General features: G+C 49.0%; 1 protein-coding gene across 1 annotated transcript in view; it reads left to right on the top strand.

Annotated features, from left to right (window-relative positions):
• The window catches only part of PITPNM3 (PITPNM family member 3), a 103,245-nt gene that overhangs the window by 32,800 nt on the left and 46,806 nt on the right, over positions 1 to 23,639 (top strand). The window contains exon 9 of the mRNA XM_089900144.1: positions 6,443 to 6,550. Coding sequence (XP_089756270.1) covers positions 6,443 to 6,550 — 108 coding nt within the window. The remainder of the gene's footprint in view (positions 1 to 6,442; positions 6,551 to 23,639) is intronic.

The raw sequence follows: 23,639 nt of genomic DNA, 5'->3' as shown, positions 1-23,639 counted from the left end.
CATAGCAAGGTGGGGGCAGAGGGGCTGGAGCCCAGGTCAGGCCTTTTCCTTCAACTTATTACTGAAAATGGGGCCCTCCTCCCTCCCTTTCTTCCTTAAGCTCCATCCCACTTGTCCAGCACTAGGGTTTACCTGGTGGGACAAGAGACCTTCATGGCTCATGGTCTAGTAGCAGAGGAAGACTCTTAGGCTCTGGGGGCTCTGGTTGTGTATGTAAGGCCTGGGAGGGACTGGGGGAAAGTGAGGTAGGAGTATGGAGCTATCCGGGACCATAACAATCCCCTGGGCAGGATGCCAGCTCCCTGGGCTGTGGCAGCAGGCATGGGGCCTCAGGGCGGCTGGTACCCGTGATTGGATGCTGCAGGATGGGTAGTGGGGTCCAGGCTCCCAGACCCAGAAGAAGCACCACTCCCCATCCTGTCAATACAGTCAGAGGGTATCTGGGGAGCCACAGTCTAGCAAGGTTGGAATGCAGAGTGAGGGAAACCCATGGTGGCCAAGAGGGGACATGCCTCAAACCCATGTCAGAGCTAGGGGGCCCTCAAGGTGTTTGAGTTCAACACCCTGACCTCATTTTACAGGCTGGAAAACTGAGGCCAAAGAACTGGGAAACTTGTTCAGGGTCCCACAAAGGGTCAGGCAGAGCAGGGGCTAGAATTCAGAGTCATTTATTTACTCTCTCAAGTATTTATTGGGCATCTGTTCATCCCCCTATTCCAGGTGTAGGGGATGCAGGGCAAGTGGACACTGTCGTGGCCCCCATGGAGCTTACAGTTTAGTGGTGATGGGTGGGAAGACAACGTACAAGCAAGCGAGCTCTATTGATTGTTTCCATAAATAAAATAATGCAGAGGAACAGACAGCTCACCAAAGAAGGTAGATAAATGAAAAATGAAAGGTGAAAGATGAAAATACGCTCAACATCGTTAGTTATTAGGAAAAGGTAAACTGAAGCCACAATGAGATACTGCCTCACGCTTATTAGAATGACTCATTAAGACAACTGACCAGGAGGAGGAGGAATTGGGACTTTTGAAGTCTGCTTGGTGGGAACGGACGATGGGGCAGCCATTTCGGAAAACAGACGGCAGCTTCTTAGAAAGTTTATCATAGTTATAACTACCTTTCCACTCCTAGGTATTTACACAAGAGGTAAGCAAACATATGTCCACCTAAAGACATGTACCTGAATGTTTATAGCAGCTTCATTTATGATCGCCCCAAAGTGAAAACAACCCAAACGTACATCAATGGGTAAATGAATAAACACATTGCGGTACATTCATGTATTCAGTATTCATGAAATGCCGCTTGGCAATAAGAAGGAATGAACTGATACACACAACAATACGGATGAATCTCAAAATAACTGTGCTGAGTGAAAAAGAGTCAGACTGAGAAAGAGTGCATATTATGATTCCATTTATAGAAAACTCTAGAAAATGCAAACGAGTCTATGGCAACAGGAGCAGATCAGTGGTTGCCTGGAGGTGGGGAGGAGGGATCAAAAGGGACAGGAGAAAACTTCTGGGTGTGATGGATATATGTCCACTATCTTGATTAGGGTGATGGCTTCCTGGGTGTGCACATATGTCAAAACTTATCAAATTGTACTTTCTAAAAATAAAAAAAAAATTGTATTTTTTTTTTTTTGGCCGCACTGCGCAGCTTGCAGGATCTCAGTTCCGTGACCAGGGATTGAACCCGGGCCCTCGGCAGTGAGAGCGCCGAGTCCAACCACCGGACCGCCAGGGAATTCCCAAATTGTACATTTTAAATATGTGTAGTTTATTGAATGTCAGTTATAGCTTTAGTAATGCCATTAAAAATAAAAATGGAGGCACTCCCCCCCAGTATAACGTAAGGGACTGTGATAAGAGTGGCTGGGCAATTTGGAGGCCCCCAGCAGGTGTGGCCTCGACCTGAGAGCTGAATCACAAGAAATGAGCCAGGTGAGGATATGGGGGAATAGTGTTGTGGACAGTGGGAACAGCCAGTGCGAAGCTTTTACGGGAGGAGTGAATAGGAAGGCTGGTGTGGCCAGAGTGAGCGAGGGGGGCACCTGCTCAGCGCTGTGCGGGAGGGCAGACCCGGCCCAGTAGCCTCTGGACGTGCTTCCTGCCCAGGCTCTGGAGTGGTCCTGTGTGCCCCTGCTCCTGCACCAGGACACCAGAGGCTCAGAACTCAGGATCTCTGAGCGTGGAGGGAAGTGGCGCAGGTCGTCTGGGGTCAGAGCAGCCAGGTTTTCCTCAGGACTGGGGCAGTGACTAGCTACTGTCTGACCTCAGGCGAGTCTTGAGCCTCTGGGCCCCGGGTTCCCCCTCTGGAGCACAGCAGGGGTACAGGCTTTGTCTCGTGGCTGGAGTGGAGGATGTCGCTTTGGGAAGCTGGGCAAAGGAGCCCTCAGAGAAGCAAAGCACAGGTGTGTCGCTGACCCCTGACCCTCCCTCTCATTGGGGGAGGGGACGTAGAGAAGCAAATGCCAAGGAGCTGCCCCAAAGGCTTCTGGGAATGGGCTGAGTGGGGACCCCCTTGTGATGAAGAGAGGGTGGTGGTACGGCCGTAGGTGGGGCATGGAGCGAGCGGTCCCCAGTCGGGGAGGTTAGCAATCTTGTGTTCCAGAGGCCCCAGAGCAGCGCATATCTGGTCCGTGGAGAGACTGGCCTGTTGGCCTCAGGCAAGGAGTGCTGGAGGGACCTGGACCGGCTGATGGCTGAAGGTGACGAAGCCTTCAGCTCCATGAGCTGCAGGTGAAGCCTGCCTAGCACGGGACAAGGAGGTTCCCCACTTTGAAGTCCTGTGGGTCCAGCAGACACAGAGGCCCCAGGGTAGGAAGAAAGGCTTTCGCTGTATCCAGGTTTTGTTTCGGGTCGGAGTCAGTCTGAGGTCAAGGCCAGGGGCGTGGTACTGGTGGGTGAGGCTGAGCCTGGCACCTAGAATGGGCAGGGACTGGGGCTCAGGGGGGTCGAAGTAGATGCAAAAACTCTGTCCGCACCAGGGGTCACCGGGGTTGAGCATTGGCACATAGGGAACAGTCACCAGGAGTCGAAAAGCAAAGTCAATAACCAGGATGTTTATTCAGATAAAGCCCTTTGCGGCCTTTGGCCTCCACTGGGAGTCTCCAACTACAGTGAGGGGAAACGGAGCGGAGGCTCAGAGCTGAGGCGCACGTCTCCCTGGTTCTCCTGAGTGACTCCAAAAGGAGATTTCTCAGCTGCTGCTTCCGTGTGTGTGTGTGTGTGTGTGTGTGTGTGTGTGTGTTTCTTGCTGCCACTCAGGGGACAAGCCCATTGTTGCCAGGGTGAAGATCTCAGGGTGAAGCGCAGGGGCAGAGGAGCGGCCCAGAGAAGGAGAGAAATCTCATCTGTGAGGTGGGGGGCTGGGGAGCGGCTGGAGAGTGCAAGGAAGCCAGGGAAAATACGAGAAAGCAGGGAGGGAAAGAGAGCAAGAGAGACTCAGAGAGGACGGGAGAGAGGGACACATACACACACACACAGACACACCAAGAGAGACACCAAGAGAGTTGAAAGAGAGACAGTGACCCAGGAGAGAGAGAGATCAGAGACACCAAGAAGGCCTGCAGAGGTGGAAAGCTCCGAGGGGCAGGCACCCAGAAAAACCCAGAGAAGAGATCAAGAAAGAGACACATCCACCCAGAGAGAGGAGAGAGACAGGTTCTGGGATAAAGACAGAGCGAGAGCAAAGAGTAATTGTGATCGAGGCCCAGAGGGAGGGACAGACACGGCAGAGAGCCTGAGACAGAGAAACCCCAGGACCCAGAGGGACAGAGATCAGTGGAAAGGGACCTGGGTCAGGGATGGGCATCAAGCAGGGAGGAACACGGGGAGAGTCTGAGAGGAGATACGTTTCCTAGAGAGATAGAAGGCCGAGAGGGAAAGATGGTGGTGGGTCATGCAGATACAAGGAAGAGGGAAAAGATGCTGAAGCCTCTCGGGGTTCTGATAGCCTCACATACACCGTGAGATAGGGATCACGCATTATAGAAGAACCAGGATCTAGGACGTGAAGGCACCTGCTGTATACCCAGCACTGGACCAGGAGCCCCAGCTCACTCATCTGACTGTGTCAGTTTCCCACTGTGTTTTTTCACAAAGCTGAATTCCTACAGGATGGAGGTCATGTCTCACACTGCATACGGCAGCTGCTCAGGAAGCCCTCCGTTGTAGAATGAATGTTAAATGAACAAGCAGAAAACTGCACGCGTGGGTAACTGAGCCAGGAGACATAGGCACTCAAGGTGGGCTACAGGCTGACCCTGACGACCCCGCTCCGAAGCTGGGACAAAATGACCTAGGGGTAGGCAGCAGCATAACTGGAACCGGGGCATAGCTCCACGTGCTCTGGTGGTGTTGGTAATGGTGGTACCATCGTCTTCCTGTGCTGGTATCCACATCTGTGCTCCCGCCGTGTGCTAGTCGTGCTTGTACACGGTTTACCTTCATTGTCTCATTATCTGATTGAATCCTCACAGCAATTCTAGGACGTGGGCATTACTGTGATGTCCTTTTATAGATGAGGAAATGGAGGCTCATAAAACATAAGTTACTGTCCAAGGTCGGATAGCTAGCAGATGGTGCATCCAGGATTGAAAAGAGTCAATCTAACGCCAGAATGGAGCTCTTAACCCCCTGGTGACCCTGCTTCCCCAAGAATAATACTACCTGATATTTGTTTACAGCATTCTGGCTTGCGTAGCCTTTTCAAATTTACTATGTCAGTCGTCCTCATGAGAGTTTGCTAGAAAGAGTTGTGGAACCAGAGCGGTTATTCCCACTTAAGCAATAAGAAAAGAGGAACAGCTGAGGGACATCTGTAAAGGTACAGGCTCACATGTAGCAGCTCAGGACTGGAACCCAGTCAGGGCTCTGCCCAGAGCATGATGCTACCTAGAGGTGTAAACCATGCCCAGATGGAACACACCGGGTTCAGGAAATTGTCTGGCGGTGTGTGGTGCTTGGGCAGCCAATACAGGATGCCCAGGACAGGCAGGCCATCAGGAGGGCAGGATTTTAGGACTCTCGAAATAGTATATCTGGGTTTAAATCCTGGCTCTAGCCAGTGACCTTCGGCAAGTTACTGAACTATTCCGTGCTTCAGTCTCCTTGTCTATAAAATGGAGATAATAATAATTGTCCTTTCTCAGTGTTGCTATGAGAATTAAATGAATTTGTGTTTGTAAAACACTTCTGACAACCTCAGTGCATACTAAGGATTTGGTAAGTGGTGTTAAATAGATCACATAAAATAATCAGATAAGGCAGGAGGAGGTGTCCCAGCCAGAAATGGGGTCTGGATGACTGAGCTTGAGTGATTCAGAACTCTGGACAGATCCCCAAGCTTTAGATTCACCGTATTGGTTCCATGTGCTCTGTGAAGTTCTTTGGCAGTGAAATGGGTCTTATCTCTTTGTTCTCGGTTACGATGAGCTTAAGAATTCTCCTCACGACCCTTTAATGTCTGCTCTATGAGAAAAGGCACAAAGGTCTTCACCAGGAAGGCCTGTCTCTTTAAAGAGAGAGAGGGGGCATTCCTGTGGCTTTGTTCTTGAGGCAATGTCCCTTTCTGGGATGAGGGACTGCGCCAGATATGTGTAATTGATGTGTGGGACCCAGGGGCTTGTGTTCAGTGCGTTAGGGAATATGACCTCACCAATTCCTCTGAGCTCAGACTGGGAAAGGGCAAGGATAGAGACAGGGTTGAGGGGAGGACTAAAGGGAGAATGGAAGCATTAAGAGGTTCATGACGTTGAGATGTGGGTTAAGGGTTCCATATAGCTTAAGGCTTGCTTAGAGGCAGAAGTCTTCTGCTCTCTCAGTTACTCCAGAGCCGCTCCTACACCACTCAAATCCTGATCTGCTCAAACAAGGATGGCAGCTCGCTCCTCATGTGAAGACGTAACCTTAATGTCTCCCATCTGTAAGCACCCCCTGTGCCCCAGGGTCTTTATATTCATCATCTCTCCTTTAATCCTTACAACAACTCTATGATTAGACATTGCCAGTCCCATTTTACTGATAGGAAAACTGAGGCTCAGAGAAGCCAAGTAACTCACCTAAAGAAAAACTGCTACCTAGTGGTAAGGCTTTACTTCTTCTTCCCAAACACACTGCCTTTCAAGAAGTACCACTCTGAGTGCTAGGAATGGAGCCTTCTATGAGTTTTCAGCCTCTCTCATGACTGTTCCCTTGTTACTTTTTTTTGCTGTAACATGTGGAGACCCAGTAGGGTATAACCACAATGACTTCTTGCAATGAAAAATTCCTGGATGTCTTATACCTGCCTGTAACTATAGACACCTTCAATAGTTGACATCTTCCTCAACTCAAAGGAAGAAATAAATACTCCCTGAGACATAGGCTCCTGTTAGGGCTACCTCTACACAGCCCTGCCGACTCACGCCCATCTTTACTTCTTTCCACAGAGGAGGTGGCCGAAGGGAAGAACGCCATCCTCATTGGGATGAGCCAGTGGAATTCAAATGACCTGGTGGAGCAGATCGAGACCATGGGGAAACTGGAGGAGCATCAAGGTAAGGTTCTGCTTCTCGCCTGGCTGGGTGTGTACATGTGTGTGTTGCGGATGGTGCGCAGTTTGAAATGATGGCAATTTGGGGCTAGAACCTGGGTTTTCTACGAAGAGTCATCTATCTGGGAACTTCACCTACAACCCCTGAATTCTATGACCTGCAGGAATCCTCACGGGGACTTCTGCAGGGTTTTCTGTGGCAGAAAAACTCTAGGATACTTCAACAGAGCTTCCTGTGTTCATTGGATGACCACCCAGGAGCATGGGTAATTAAGGGCAGGCGGCAGGGCCCAAGCTCCTTGGAATCTGCTAGTTAATGTAGGGTGGCAACTGGAAAGCCTTTGGGAATGGGCAGGGGAGAGGGGCAGCAGTTGGGGTTGTAACTTCCTTTGGTCGAATTGTTGAAGAAGGTCATGGCTGGGGATTCGTCCAGAGGCATTTTAAGGAGGGGAGTTTTGACCAGGAGCTTAGTCAGCAGACAAAGCAGGCATATTCTTTTAGGCATCCATCCTTCTGTCCATCTGACCATTTCATGTTATGAACAGAATGTTCGTTGAGCATCTACTATGTATAAGTGGTTGGTAGGAGGGACCAAAGGTGATTTAGCTAAGGCTTCTGCCTTGTGATGTGTCACAGAATGTAAGTCAAAACATAAAGGGGTCAACCCTTAAAGAGGGCTGTTGGGCCCAGAGGGGAGAGGCAGGAATTTTAGAAGGAGGCAAGAGAGGGGGTCTCAAGGAAGCATTCTTGACAATGAACCTATGGACCCAGGCTTCACAAGGCAAGTGGAGGATGGAACCAAGGAGCTTATAAAAATGTGAGATGGCATATGGGGAACCTGAGGCTCAGAGAGGGGCTGTAGTTGACTAAGGCCACACAGGAGTGAGAAGCAGAGCTTGGGCTAGAACCCTATCCAGGATCCAGGGTGCCTCTGCTTCTGTTAGCTTTTTCTGTCCCTCGTCCCCACCCAATATATCACTCCTCCTACTTCCCCTCCTTCCCATCTCCTCTTTTCCTTCCTCTCTTGGCCCCATCTTTCCTGTCATGGTCTGGGCCAGGCTACCTATCAGGAGACGCTCAGTGAGACAGTCCTGGCCTAGCCCAAGAGAATGACCATTTTGGTGTTGACCATCTCGGTGGTAGCTGTCTTACCCCAGCATCTGTTCCTTTTCTTACCCTCCCCCATCCCGGCCTCCTTGGTTCAGAGCCCGCCCCATACCAGCTTGCCCATCCTGAGAAATGGACAGGGCTGGGATGACTGTTCCATTTTACAAACGAAGCACCCAAGGCTCAGAGGAGCTGCATCTTGCCCAAGGTCCTCCAAGTTGGGGGCAGCATCACACTTAGATCTCCAGTCTCCTGATTCCCAGACCAGGGCTTTGCTTCCCAAATTGGACCAAGGCTCAGCCCAGTTCTGAGCCCCGGCAGAGTCAAGTCCGAGCAGCCCAGAGTCTTAACAGCAAGGCCCTCCTGGGCCACTGTCACATTCACAGAACGAGTGGGCTCTGAGCCTGGTACCCAAGACCAGTCCAGAGGAAATTTCCCAGTCTTCCCTGCTACTCATTTGCAGGTGGACCCTTTGTCTACTCTTTCCTTCACCCCAGGAACCCGGAGGGGGCCCAGAAGGGGTCATGGACTCCAAGTGCTTCCCTGGGACAATGCTTGGAGTGATGAAAAGACAAACCGAGACTTGTACTCACCACCCATCTGGCCATCCCCTCCCATCCCAACCCGCGCTTGTCTGCCAAGGAATGTGTGACTCAGACACAGTGTGAGCTAAGGAGGAGGTGAGTGAGAAGCAGTGTGAGCTGGGAGGGCAGGGGAGGAGGAAGCAGATGGAGGTCGACGGGCAAGGCTGAAACCGTAGCTTTGGAATCTAAGAGGTCTGGGTTTGAACCTTGACCCTGCCACCCCATGGCTTTGTGGCCAGGAAAGTCACATCACCTCTCAGAGCCTCAGTTTCTTCATCTGCAGAATGGGGCTAGCACACAAATTGCACACATTAAATGAGCTGATACTTGCAAAGTGCCTTCAGTGCCTGGTCATTATAACGTGGGAAGGGGAAAAGAAGAGTGAAAGATCTTTCACAAATACAGTTCTAACAAATGCATCATGGAGCTCATGAGAGGTTGGATTAGGGGCAGTGGCTTGCCTGAGTCCAAGAATTGATGCTGTTTCCTCCCAGTATGAAATGGGGAGCAAGAGGGAGAGAGAGAGAAGGAAGGGTGAGGAAGAGGAAACCAGCCGTGTTTCTGGCTCCTTCTGAGTCCCATTCCCCTGTGGATTCATGATGTGAATTCCCACAACACGGCAGAACACACACGCCGATTTCATTCATTCCAGCAGCCACTTCTGGAGCCGAGACGTGGGCTCAACCCAGGATGGTGGGGAAATAAAGACAAGCAGGCTGGCCTTGTTACCTCTGTAGGAGCTCACAGCAGACAGGAAGAGGATCATGGCCACGGCTACAGTGCAATAAGACAGGCTGAGTCAGGGGCCTGAAGAGAGAGCCTCTGGGGACTCTTTTGGGGAGAGGAAGTTCTAAAAGCACTTTCTGGAAAAGGCTGCAATCAAAATTGGTGTTATAGATCGAGCTCTACCCCTGCCTCCTTCTACATTCCTGCCCTTAAACGCACGGCTCGCTGCAGAGACATTCCCCGCCATGGTTCAGGCCCTGGCCAATCACAGCTACCCCTGGTGATGACCCCCAAGTTCATCTCTAGCCAAGACCTACCCCCTGGGCTCCAGACTCATATTCTAAGGAGGCTCCTACTTGCCTCTACCTGGACATCTCAAAACCACTTAATGCTCTGCAAGTTCCAAATGGAGCTGAGCTTCTTCCTTCTGAACCTTAATTATGTTCTATGGCCCATCTTTAATCTCAGTCATTTGGAGCCTGTGTTGCATAGGTACGTTCAGGCTGCTCTGGTATCTCCAGTTCTTGAGGGCGCTAATTCTGGTATGTGTGTGTGCATGTGTGTGTACCTGCGCACATGCTACCTGTACCTCATGGGTTTTGTTTCTTCATTTTTTTTTTTTTTTTTTTTTTTGCGGTACGTGGGCCTCTCACTGTTGTGGCCTCTCCTGTTGTGGAACACAGGCTCCGGACGCGCAGGCTCAGCGGCCATGGCTCATGGGCCCAGCCGCTCCGCGGCATGTGGGATCCTCCCGGACCGGGGCATGAACCCATGTCCCCTGCATCGGCAGGTGGACTCCCAACCACTGCGCCACCAGGGAAGCCCGTTTCTTCATTTTTTATTGTGAACTCATCTTGATCAACACCCCACCCTTTTCTTTTCTATGGGAATCTTGTGTCCCCCAGGTCTTGAAAATGTCCTTCTAGTGATTGGTCTTGTGTCTCTGCTGGGCCTGAGTGTTTCACTAATCGTGGACGTTTTATATGCTAAATTTATAGCTTTGCGGTTCCATTCTCCTTGAGTGGTGTAAATTTAGACCCCACACCCATAGGTGGCAAGGGCTTAGGGTTTTAATTACTCATGTGTGACTTTTTTCTTTCCCACTGTCTATGAATGGTTTTTTGGCTGCTTCCCCAGAAGACTTTTTTTTTTTTTTTTCGGTATGCGGGCCTCTCACTGTTGTGGCCTCTCCCATTGCGGAGCACAGGCTCTGGATGCGCAGGCTCAGCGGCCATGGCTCACAGGCCCAGCCGCGCCGCGGCATGTGGGATCTTCCCGGACCGGGGCACGAACCCGTGTCCCCTGCATCGGCAGGCGGACTGTCAACCACTGCGCCACCAGGGAAGCCCTTTTTTTTTTTTTTTAATGTTTCTTTATGGGTGGAGCAGCCCTTCACGGATCCCTACTACACAGGGGGCGCTGCTCTAGCTCCTCACCTTCCACAGGCTGAGGCCAAGTCTGTGGGGTTAACAGCAATACTGTTCTTAGCCTCTAGCCCTGGAGCCTTTATCCATCTGAGTCTTCCAGGGGTCTTCTCTACATTAGCTTCTGCTTTTGTGTCTGGATTGTAGTTCCCTCTTTGTTTCTGGCACTTGTATATTATCCATTCTTTATTTTGAGCTCAGTTACATATTTACTTTTTTTTTTGGATATTTATTGCCCAGTATTTTTTTTTAAATATTTACTTATTTATTTGGTTGTACCAGGTCTTAGTTGTGGCGGGCGGGCTCCTTAATTGTGGCATGCGGACTCTTAGTTGCGGTGTGCATGTGGGATCTAGTTCCCTGACCAGGGATTGAACCCGGGGCCCCTGCATTGGGAGCGCAGAGTCTTACCCACTGCGCCAGCAGGGAAGTCCCTATTGCCCAGTATTTTCATGGAAAGGGATCCTTTGGCATCAGCTGAGTCCACCTTATTATTATTTTTACAATTGCTTGTCTTGTTATTTTCATTTAGTGTTTTAAAAAATTTGGTAAAATATATAAAACTTACCATTTTAGCCATTTTCAAGCGTACAGCTTAGTGGCATTAATATATTCACATTGTTGTGCAATCATCACCACCCGGATGAAGAAGCTCCAGAACTTTTCCATCCTCTCAAACTGAAACCCTGTCCCCATTAAACAATAACTCCCCATTCCCCACTTCCCCCAGCCCCTGGGAACTGCCATTCTACATTCTGTTCCTATGAATTTGACCACTCTAGGTGCCTCATATAAGGAGAATCAAGCAGAATTTGTCTTTTTATGTCTGGCTTGTTTCACTTAGCATGTCTTCAAGGGTCATTCATGTTGTTACGTGTGACAGGATTTTCTTCCTTTTTGAGGCTGAATAATATTCCATTGCATGTATCTACCATGTCTTGTTTATCCATTCATCTATTGATGGACATGTTTTCACCTTTTAGCTATTGTGAATAATGGTGCTATGAACATTGGTGTACAAATAACCATATTATTTCCTGAATACATTCTTCCTCTGTGTTTTTGGCCACGGCTTGTGGCGTATGGGATCTTAGTTCCCTGACCAGGGATTGAACCCGTGTCCTCAGCAGTGAAAGTGCAGAGTCCTAACCGCTGGACCGCCAGGGAATTCCCACTTGAATACATTCTTGTTGTAAATAAACAAACAATACAAATAAACAATCAATACAAATAAACCAATCTTCCTTATCTACTTCTTCAGTTGCAGACCTCACTTCAAAGTATATCAACGTGGAGGGTATCTCTCTAGAGATAGATATTAGATGTCATTGTTGCAATTTAACTTATTTTTTCCATTTAATAGTAGATCAAGGAGAGCTTTTCCTATGAGTATTTATAGATTTGACTCATTATTTTTACCTGTACTATAGTATTCTCTATAATAGATGTACCATAATTTATCTAACCACTGTGTAGTGATAAACATTGGAATTTTTCATCATTAAAACAATGATAAGAGTATAAGCATTGAAACTTGTAATAGATACGCTAAACAGTTTTCCAAAAAGACTGTGCAAATTTATATTCACACCAGCTGTGGATTAGGTGAGCCATTTCCCCACAGTGTCACCAGACTTGATATCATCAACTTGACGGATGAAGACATTTTCTTGTTTTGCTTTGTCCTTACTTGATTGCTAGTGAGAGCAATCATCTTTCCATAAATGTGTTGCCCAACTCCATTTTCTTTTTCTCTGAGTTTCTTAATCATGCTTTTTGTTCATCTTCTATTGAATTGTCTTTTTCTTATTGGTTTTTAGGAGTTCTTTACCTGTATTTTGGATATAAATTATTTGCTGTGTATTTGAAATCTTTGTGTCTTGAATTCCTGCCACTTGGCTGAATTTTCTTATTTTCTAATAGTCTGTCAGTTAATCTCTTGGGTTTATTTCTGTAGAGTGTCACATTGTTTACAAATCTCAACAGTTATATCCTTGCCAATATTTACCCAGCTTATTTTTCTTATTAAATTGCATTGCACAGGATCTCCAGATAGATGCTGAGTGGTAAGAGTGATCCAGGCTTTCTTATTTGATCTTGACTGTAATGCTATAATCTCCTCCCTCTTCTCTTCCCACCCTTCCCCCTCCCCTTTCCTCCTCCCCCTCCTCAGTTAAGTGTATTGAGGTATGATTTACATTAGGTAACATTCACCCTGGTTTTTGTTTTGTTTTGTTTTGTTTTTTGGTTATTTTTTGCAATACACGGGCCTCTCACTGTTGTGGCCTCTCCCGTTGCGGAGCACAGGCTCCGGACGCACAGGCCCAGCAGCCATGGCTCACGGGCCCAGCTGCTCCGCGGCATGTGGGATCCTCCCGGACTGGGGCACAAACCAGTGTCCCCTGCATCGGCAGGCAGACTCTCAACCACTGCGCCACCAGGGAAGCCCCCGGGGTTTTATTTTATTTATTTATTTTTTTGGCCGTGCCTCGGCCTGGCCTGCGGGATCTCAGTTCCCCGACCAGGGATTGAACCCACGCCCTCTGCAGTGGAAGCGTGGAGTCTTAACCACTGGACTGCCAGGGAAGTGCCAGCATTCACCCTTTTTAGTGTATAGTTTTCACCGCTGCTTCTTAAATTCCATGACTTCCTCTTAGATTTACTTCCTCTGTTAATTAGAATGTCTCCTCCAGTAATTCTTTCAGGTAGGGACTGTCAGGTAGGGTTAGTCATTTTCCAAGCCCTTGCATTTCTCAGCATGTGTTCATTTTGCCTTTACACCTTTTGGAATAATCGTATTCCAAACTATCTCTGAAGACATTCCTCATGGCCTTCTCGCATTTAGTGTTGTTGGTGAGAAGTCTGAGGCAAATGTGTGGGTAATCTGTTCTTCCCTCTTGTTGAAGCTTTCAGTTTTTAGAAGCTTTATTCTTTGCATTCTGAAGTCACAGCCAAGTTTGCAGATGAGGTTTTGTTGTTTGCTGTGTCTGAACCTAGTGTCCTCTTTTTTTATTACTGTGACATTTTCTTTTGATTATTTCTTCAAGTATTTCTTTCACTATGTTTTCTCCTTCCAAAACTTAGATAGTTGCTGGAACCATGTCTCAGCTTGCCCTGCCTATTCTTATTTCTTGGTTCTTGCTGGGTTCTGGAAGTAGTCCTTTGTTCCAACTCATCAACAGCTCCCCAATTTTTCTCTTCTTTGGCTGTTTCCGTTCTTCTGATCAACTCTTCTTTATTATTATTTTTAACAATCATCTTTTCATTTTCATGTGCTCTGGTTGGTTCTTTTTCATAACAATCTGATACGGATTCATAGATGTCATGGACTCATTCCATGCTTTTTAGAGTCTCTATCTCCTTGTTCTTTTAAGTTTCAGTTTTCTGGTCTGTCAGAAGTGGATGGGAATAGACCACACACACTTAAGATTGGATTAATTAGCCAAAGATCCATAAGTGAAATTATAATATGGAGCAGGATCGAGCTTGGTTCTCATTGTCTAAGGAAACACACAGCTGTCATTAACATTGTCCAAGTGAAGCAGGTCTTGCCAAATTCTTTTTTAAATTGAGACACAATTCACATATCATAAAATTCACCCTTTTTTTTTTTTTTTTGCGGTATGTGGGCCTCTCACTGTTGTGGCCTCTCCCATTGCGGAGCACAGGCTCCGGACACGTAGGCTCAGCGGCCATGGCTCATGGGCCCAGCCACTCCGCAGCATATGAGATCTTCCCGGACCGGGGCACGAACCCGTGTCCCCTGCATTGGCAGGCAGACTCTCAACCACTGTGCCACCAGGGAAGCCCCTAAAATTCACCCTTTTAAAGTGTACAGTTTTATGGTTTTAATATATTTTTGAAGTTGTGCAATTATCACTATTATCTAGCTCTAAAACATTTTTGTCACCCCCCCCAAAAACACCCCATACCCATGAGCAGTCAATCCCCATTTTCCTCTCCCCAAGCCCCTGGAATTTCATATACATGAAGTCAAACAATGTGGTCTTTTGTGGCTGCTGTCTTTGTCTAGCATAATGTTTTTGAGATTCATCCATGTTGTAGCATGAATCAGTACTTCATTCCACTTTGTGTCTGAATAATATTCTATAGTATGGATATATCACATATTGGTTATCCATTCATCAGTCAATGGACATTTGGGTTGTTTCTGCTTTTTGACTACTATAAATAATGCTATCAAAAATATCTGTGTACAAGTTTTTGTGTGGACATATTTTCTCTTGGGTGTATATATCTATGAGTGGAATTGATGTATCGTATGGTAACTGTTTAACTTTTGGAAGAACTGACAAACTCTTTTCCAAAGTGGCTGAACCACTTTACATTCCTACCAGTACTTTATAAGGGTTCCAATTTCTCTACATTCTTGCCAACACCTGTTATTGTCTGTCTTTTTGGTTTTAGCCATCCTAGAGGGTGTGAAGTAATATATAATTGTGGTTTTGGTTTGCATCTCCCTAATGACTAATTATGTTGAGCTTCTTTTCATGTGCTTATTGGTCATTGTTCATCTTCTTTGAAGAAATGTCTATTCAAATCTTTTGCCCTTTTAAAAGTTGGGTTGTCTTGGGAATTCCCTGCAGGTCCAGTGGTTAGGATTCCAAGCTTCCACTGCAGGGGCCATGGGTTCGATCGCTGGTCAGGGAACTAAGATCTCACACGCTGTGCAGCACAGCCAAAAAAAAATTGGGTTGTCTTTTTATTGTTGAGTTGTAAGGGTTCTGTATATATTCTGTATGCTAGACCCTTATCAGTTGTATAATTTACAAATATTTCTCCCATTCTGCAGATTGTCCTTTCACTTCCTTGATCATGTCCTTTGGAGCACAAATTTAAAAAAATTTTACAAAGTCCAATTTATCTATTTTTAATTTTATTGTGTGTGCTTTTGGTGCCATATCTAAAACACCATTGCCTAATGCAAGGTCATGAAGGTTTACCCCTATGTTTTCTCTTAAGAGTTTTATAGTTTTAGCTTTTGTATTTAGGTCTTGAATCCACTTCGGGTTAATTTTTGTATATGCTGTGAGGTAGGGATTCAAGTTCATTCTTTTGCATGTGGGTAACCAGTGGTACTAGTACCATTTATTGAAAAAAAATTATTCTTTCCTCCATTGAATTATCTTGGTACGCTTGTCAAAAATCAATTAATCATAAACATATGGGTTTATTTCTGGACATTCAATTCTATTCCACTTGTATATATGTCTATCTTTGTGCCAGTACCACAGAGTCTTTATTACTGTACACTTGTAGTAAGTTTGAAATCAGGAAGTGGGAGTCCACCAACTTTCTTTTTTGCACGTTCTTTTTTTGCAAGTTTGGCTCTTCTGTGTTCCTTGCATTTCCACATGGATTTTAGAATCAGCTCATCAGTTTCTGCAAAAAATCCAGCTGGGATTTTTTTTTTTTTTTTTTTGCGGTACGCGGACCTCTCACTGTTGTGGTCTCTCCCGTTGCGGAGCACAGGCTCCGGACATGCAGGCTCAGTGGCCATGGCTCATGGGCCCAGCCGCTCCGCGGCATGTGGGATCTTCCCGGACCGGGGCACAAACCTGTGTCCCCTGCATCGGCAGGCGGACTCTCAACCACTGCGCCACCAGGGAAGCCCCCAGCTGGGATTTTGATAGGGATTGTTATTGAATCTTCCAGATCAATTTTGGAAGTATTGCTAGCTTAACATTATTAGTTTTCTAACGCATGAACATGCAATGTCTTTCCATTTATTTAGGTCTTCTTTGATTTCTTTTAATGACGTTTTATAGTTTTCAGTGTACAAGTCTTACACTTGTTTTGTTAAATTCATTCCTAAGCGTTTTATTCTTTTCGATGCTATTGTAACCAAAATTGTTCTCTTAATTTCATTTATAGATTGTTTATTGCACGTGTGTAGAAATACAATTTATTTTTGTAAATTGATGTTGTATACCTCAACTTTGCTGAACTCGTTTACTGGTTTTATTTTGGGGGGACTCCTTAGGATTTTCTATATATACAATCTCCAAATAGAGGTAGTCCAATCTGTCCAAACTGGATGCCTTCTGTTTCCTTTCATTGTCTAATTTTCCTGGCTAGACTCTCCAGTATAATATTGAATAGAAATGATGAGAACCAACATCTTGTCTTGTTCCTGATCTTAGGGGAAAACTTTTCAGTCTTTCACCATTAAATATGATGTTAGCTGTGAGGTTTTTTTGTTGTAGTCCTTTCTGTGGTTGAAGAGATTCCCTCCAGTTTCTTGAGAGCTTTTATGAAAGGATGTTAGATTTTGCCAAATGCTTCTTCTGCATCTATTGAGATGATCATGTGGTTTTGGTCCTTTATTGTATTAATATAGCATATTACACTGATGGATTTTCATATATTGAACAATCTTTCATTCCTGGGATAAATTCCACTTGGATCTTGCCGTATCACTAATCCTTTATGCTCAGGATTTACATATCTCTTCCAGAATAAGCTGTGCTAATAGTCTATGAGCTGTCACTTAAGAGACTCTACAATCCGGGCCCTTCTTGTTTCTGAAACAAACTTAGTGTCATCAAGGCCACAGAGACAAAGGGAGCAGTCACTGCCTAGGTGTCCCTGATCAATTTCTCTGCCTCGAGCTTTCCAGAGAGCTGTTTCTTCCTGCCACTCACCCTCTGACTCTAGTTTATACCCTTATTTCTAGACATGTGATTCTTAAAGAGTGGTCCCTGGACCAACACAATTAGCCTCACTTGGAAACCATCAGAAATACGAATTGTGTGGGACTTCCCTGGTGGCGCAGTGGTTAAGAATCCTCCTGCCAATGCAGGGGACAGGGGTTCGAGCCCTCGTCCGGGAAGATCCCACATGCCGCGGAGCAACTAAGCCCAGGCGCCACAACTACTGAGCCTGCGCTCTAGAGCCCACGAGCCACAACTACTGAGCCCGTGTGCCACAACTACTGAAGCCCACGCCTAGAGCCCGTGCTCCGCAACAAGAGAAGCCACCGCAGTGGAAAGCCTGCGTACTGCAATGAAGAGTAGCCCACGCTCACCGCAACTAGAGAAAGCCCCGCACACAGCAACAAAGACCCAACGCAGCCAAAAATAAATAAATAAATAATTAGAAATATGAATTGTGGACTTACTGAATCAGAAATCAGTACGGCTCAGAATCTGTGTTTTAACTAGCCCTTTGGGAGATTCTGGTGCTTGCTAAATTTGAGAGCCATTCATGATTATGATACTAAGTTGGTTGAAGGAACCCACAGATCCATTTTCCTGTACTCTCCTTCAGGCATTGAGTTTGGTATCTTTCTTTCACATTGTTGGTTTTCCTCTTACATTTAGTAATATTTGGATACATACTGCACTTGGTGTTTGTAGTTAGCCTCTCTCTGAGTGATGTGATATGTCTATTTACTGCAAGCTGCTGTCATCTTATTATTGGGGAGGGTAGGAAATGCTGCAGGGTGACTTGAGCCATTAGCTTCTGCTTTGCCCCTCTTGGGTATTTTCAGCCCCGCAGGGTGTCCTGTCCCTCAAACTCAGCCCTTCTCACACCTGGGGACAGATGCCTCTGCTTGGTACAAGCAGGAGTTGGTGGGCAGGGTGAATGGGGAGCCCAGTCACCTGGCTTCTCTACCATGGAAGCCCGGACAGTTGCAAAACCTTCCTTTGTTCCTGTGTTCTCCACCCATGACCCTGACATTCCCTCTGAGCTGCCCCTACCTTTGGCTCCAGACCTTTCTTTACAGAGTTGAGGTTATGGTTTCCTCTCTCCTGGCCTGGTTTTATGGGCATTTGACCTTAGCAGTCACACGAGTCTCCATGCATAGCAGAGTCTCACACTCGAGTTTATGCTCTGCTGTTACCATCTTGAAATTCTTAGTCATTTTGAACAAGGGGCCCCACAAACTATGTAGCCAGTCCTACCCCCCTCCCTCAGATCTCTCTACCTTCTGCCTTTTGAGGGTACTTCAGAATTTCTGATCTGCCAGGACATCCCTTCCTGTTTTACGGTGCTACTAAAGATTACTTCATACAAAATAGTTAATGCCATTTTCTAGGGGTACGGGACAGGAGAAAAAGGCTGGATCTCGTTGCCAGTTGGCCAACTTTATCCAATCCTACTGTGATGGTTCTAAAATATAAATCCAGTAATACAGTTCTGCTATGGAGTTGGCAACTAGGTGCTTGTTGGCTGCAGAAGGAAGTATAGGGACTTCCCTGGTGGCACAGTGGTTAAGAATCCGCCTGCCAATGCAGGGGACAGGGGTTCGAGCCCTTGTCCGGGAAGATCCCACATGCTGCGGAGCAACTAAGCCCGTGTGCCACAACTACTGAGCCTGCGCTCTAGAGCCCGCAAGCCACAGCTACTGAGCCCACGTGCCACAACTACTGAAACCCACGCGCCTAGAGCCTGTGCTCCAGAACAAGAGAAGCCACTGCAATGAGAAGCCTGCGCACCTGAACGAAGAGTAGCCCCCGTTCACCGCAACTAGAGAAAGCCCGCAAGCAGCAACGAAGACCCAACGCAGCCAAAAAAATAAATAAATGAATGAATAAAAATTAAAAAAAAAAAGAAGGAAGTATAAACCCCCCAGCCTGGCATGTGAGGCCATCCTGGTTCTAGCCTTCCTTCTAACAATTATAACTGTCTAGGGTTAGTACGTTCCCCATCCCTGCAGGAGTCAAACAGCCCTGGAACGACTACCATGAGGGATGCTACACAGGGGCTGTCAGGTCATTGCTAAATCTGGCGATCTCCAGGTTATCTCTACTCTGATATTCATGGCTTCTGGAATATACCTTCACGCTGTGTTCCAGCCAAATGCCCAGGGGCTGCTTGCTGATTCTCAAGCCCACTTGAGCTCTGCCTGCTTCCCCCCGCCCCACCCCGCCCCCCCCACCCCCGCCTTTCCCCTGATTTCCTCTCCAGCTCTCGTAATCCTGTGCACTTCCCCAAGGGGCCTCCCCACTGGCCCAGCCTCTCCCAGAGCACCTCCCTCTTGCTCGGCACTGCTTACGTGGGCTGCCCCTGCAGTGCTGACTCGTCTGTTTACAGCTGTGCCTTTCTGGGTGGTGATGCTTTGCCTCCTTTTCTGAACCCGAAGCAGTGAGGTGCTCATCACGCATTTGTGCCCTCCCTCCCTCCCTCCCTTATGCATTCAGGACACACGTACTGGTACTTACTCTGTGTCAGACCCTGTGCCAGTCAACGCTGGGGACACATTGATGACTCAGAAATGGACTCAGAATTGACCGGCTCCCAGACTTGGGGGTGGGGCAGCTCCAGGCCAGTGAGCTAATTACTCTAACAAGAGTGGGAACAAGGTCCAGAGGGATCAGAGAAGGACCCGGAGCCGGAGCTGAGACGTGAGGCATGAAGGAGGCCTTTCGGGGCTCTGGACAGACCCGTGAGGGTGCAGCAGGCAGAGGGAACAGCAGGTGCAAAGGTCCGGAGGGAGGTATGAGAAGGCAGGGAAATTTGGGGAGCTACTCGGAGTTCGTCTTGACTGAAGTTGGGATGCTAGGCATTGGGCTGGGGGGGCGACCAGGGGGGTGGGGGGAATCTCGGAGAAGAGGTAGGAGTGGGGAAGTTGAAGGGAAGGCCTTGAACATCAGGGGTGCCCCCGGGGACCCACAGAACAGTTTAAGCGGGAGGGATGAGCTGCATTTTAGAGAGATCATTCTGGAAGCCGATGCAGAATATAATAGGAGGGACCGGGGAATGAGTGTAGAGGGGGTTGTGATGGGCCGGGTGAGAGGTGATGAGGGTGAATCTTGACCTTGCAACTCAGCAGAGGCTCAGCGTGTGGGGAGCACCCTGAGCAGGGGGGAGTGTGCGGGTCTTTCCTTCTCAGCCCCACTGCGTGGGCTGAGTTACCAGGCTGGCCAGAGCCTGGCAGATCACAGGGCTTCAGTTGCCCCCATTCCTGCTCCACGGGGCCTGCTCAGACCCTTTCTGGTATGTCAGGAGGAGAAATCCCGATTCCTTCTTCCCCGAGGCCCCGTCTGCCTGAATTGCTCCCTCAGCAGCCACCCGATCCTCCTGTTTCAGGTGTTTGGTGAAAGTGTTTCTGTTCTTGGCCATGCACTTTGCTTCTCTTGCTCTCGGGGAGCTCACAGTTTGTTGGAAGGGGATTGGAAAGAGGAAATATAAAATCCCTCAGGAAACCATGGGCGGGATGTGGAAGCATCTTCTTGGAGGACACGATGGGGCTCAGATGCGCGGGGGTGTGAGGTTGGGACAGGCGGGATCGGTGGGCGACGGAGGCCCTGCCCTCCCTGTGTAGCCTGTCGTGTTTGCGGGAGTTGCTGGTAGCTTCTGCATTTGAAGAAAGCCCCAGCTGAGGCGAGCCTGTTGGGCCCAGGGGCCCTGGAAAGCGTAGGCCAAGTGGGGTCTCATTTAGACAGTGGCTGAAGCAGCGGCACATCTGGTTAATCACCCGCGTCCTGGGAGCCTGCTAATGAGGAAGCCGGCTTCACCGCGGACTCCTCCGCGCTCGCCGGCTGGTGGCTGTGAGGGACGGCGGGGCTGGATGCTTTTCCCCGGCAGCCCTTACAAACAACCCCTTCTCCATTCCCCCTGCTCCCCACTCCTCAGCCCCTGACCCCCCACCCCCACCCCCACCCCAACTTCAGGAAGCACTGTCCACACTGCCTGAGCCATCCCAGGAAGCCCCGCTCTAGACAGCCCCTCCCCCAATAGGGGGCAGAGGTCATGGGAAGAGCCCCCAGCAGATGTGAGGGCGTGGAAAGGGACCGGATATAAACTTGGGTAAGTGACGTTATCCTTCTGAGCCTCAGCTTCCTCTTCTGTGAAGCCACCCTTCTCGCACAGGTGTGAGATCTTAGTGATCTAACAGGTGGGAAAGCACTGGGCAAACCCCAAGCTCTGCAGCCCAGGGACAGCCTTTCTGGTTTCCACACCTGGGCCTGCACTGCTGGGGCCGGCTCTGGCCTCCCCAGCATTCTTCCTTCTACCCTCGTGACACCGGTGTGAATCCTGCATTCCAGCTTCTCAGTGACATTCCCTCCTGGCTTCTTTTCGCCTCTGCACCCCTGCTTCCCCCCTACCCCCAGCTTTAATGACCCAGCTCCACTCCCCCAGCAGGCATTATTGCCCACTGAAATCCTGCCTGGGCTACAAATCCTATTTCCTTTCTGGTAATGAAGTATTGCTTGGTAGCAGCATCTTGTAAACCGTCTAGGTGAGTCGCTCCTAGGGCCTGGCCTGAGAACAGGGAGGTGATGGGCTAGACCCGGCCCATCGCCTCCCCTTCCCCCAGGGTCTGGCACAGAGCAGGTACTAGAGAAACACCAGAGGTGTATGTGTTGTAGTCAGGGCTGTGACCAGTGCTCTGAAAGGCCTGGGGCTTGGGGTTTAATGATCTCAATTCTGAATGATTTTGTCTTCAGCTCTGTGTTTTGTAAGTGCCGCTCGATGGGACAGTGGAGCATGTGCTGGGGCTGGGAGCTTGGTTCACGCGTCGGGCCGCCTCCCACCCCCTCCCTGCCTCCCAGGATGGGCTCTTGGCCTCCCTCTCTCCTGCCCTCTGCCACCCAGCTTCCTCCTCCCTGCCCCTGCCCAGAGACAACTACTGTCCTCCCCCAAGCAGGGGCCTGGGTGCCGGGACGGTTGGGGTCAGAGGCATGGAGCCCAGTGTCAGTACAGAGCAGCCGTCCCTACCCTGGGCTGGCAGAGCTGCGGTGCCTTCGGTGGGTGACTCAGAGAGGGCAGGCCTCTCACCCACCCCATCCAGGGACCTAGAGTGTTTTGATGCGGAGGCTGCAGTACCCTTGGGGGTCACCTGCCTGCCCGGAGGGGTCGGGGCAGCAGGCAGTGGGAAGGGTGGACGCATGGCCCAGCTTTCCTGCTCTCGGTCACGGCACGGTGCCAGGGTCCAACAGCTGGCGGGAGGGGGACTCTGGTAGCTGATGGCCCATGTGCCTGGGTGCCACGTTGAGAAGCGGGCACCCCCGGGCACCTGTGAGTGTCTGCACTCACCCCTCAGGTATCCCTGTGCATGAGGGAGCACACATTAAGTAGCAAATAAAAAACACCAGGACAGGTCAGGAAAGGACGAAGGGGAAAGCTGTGTTTTAGCACCTTTAACAGTTTCCTTTCTTTTTGGCCGGGCCTCGCGGCTTGTGGGTCTTAGTTCCCGACCCAGAATTAAAGCAGTGCCCTGGAAGCGAAAGCGCGGGTCCCACCTACTGGACCGCCAGGGAATCCCCAGGTTTTTTTGTTTTTTTTTTTTTTCTTGCTTTTTGAACGAGGGCCTTTTCATTTTGCACTAGGCCCTGCTCATTATGTAGTTGGTTTGGGGCACAGTAGAAATGGCGGGAGACTCGGGTTTGGAAGAGCTAGTGAATCCCTCCGCCTCTCCAAGCTGCAGTTGTCTTATCTGCCCCGGGCCCCGCTCCCCTACACCTGCCTTTCCTTGGTTCCACGTGCTGTGGACGGGGTCTTGCTGGCTGCTTGCGATGTCCTGCTCGGTCCTCTCCCTGTCAAAGCTATGTTTGCCCCGAGGCTCACAAGTCGTGGCTCTGCCGCACCTTCTCCAGGTCGCTCGGTCAGAGCGAGTCTCTCCCTCCTCCTCCCTCATCTCACCTTGACTTTTTCATCTCCGCGTCCCCCACGGCCCCATGGCACAGTGCTTGGCAGATAGATAAATAGAAGGGGTTTTATAGGTGAGTGTCTTCATCTCGATGTGAGGCATCTGTCCTGCTGGGTGGCGGGAGCTGACTTTCCCCCTGGACTCAGCTGGTGCTCAGACAGGATGCTCGTGTTCGGTCCTGACCTACGCATCTGACATCTGATGTGGGATCTCCCTTGCTCTGTCCGCATCAGTGCTGCTCTGGCACCCGGGGAAGCGGTCTGCGGGCGCCTTGTCATGCTGTCGGGGGGCTACTCTGCGAGGGTGCCCAGGCCTCTGTTCTCTACCTGGGCCTCTCTGGAGCACGGGCTCTGCCGTGACCCCTGGACCCGGGGAGCACTGTGAGCTGGCACCCAGCACTAACCATTGAGTCTCTCTACCTGACTCCACCAGGAGTCGTGATGGTGACAAAAGAGATGAGGTCTTGAGCCAGTTGTTAAAAGTAAATAAGTAAATGAAGCAACAGTAAGACCACTCCTCACACCTTGAACGGCTACTGTGTGCTGGGCTGTGTGCTAAGGGCTTTACACGCATTAATCATTTGATATTCACAATAACCCTCTGAGGTAGGTAGCACCCCTGTCCCCATTTTAT

This window comes from Delphinapterus leucas, chromosome 19, assembly GCF_059928025.1.
Source record: "Delphinapterus leucas isolate spDelLeu-1000000601 "Yukka" chromosome 19, BTC_Dleu_Yukka2, whole genome shotgun sequence".
Classification (NCBI taxonomy): Eukaryota; Metazoa; Chordata; class Mammalia; order Artiodactyla; family Monodontidae; genus Delphinapterus; species Delphinapterus leucas.
This window is presented reverse-complemented; position numbering and strand designations above follow the sequence as displayed.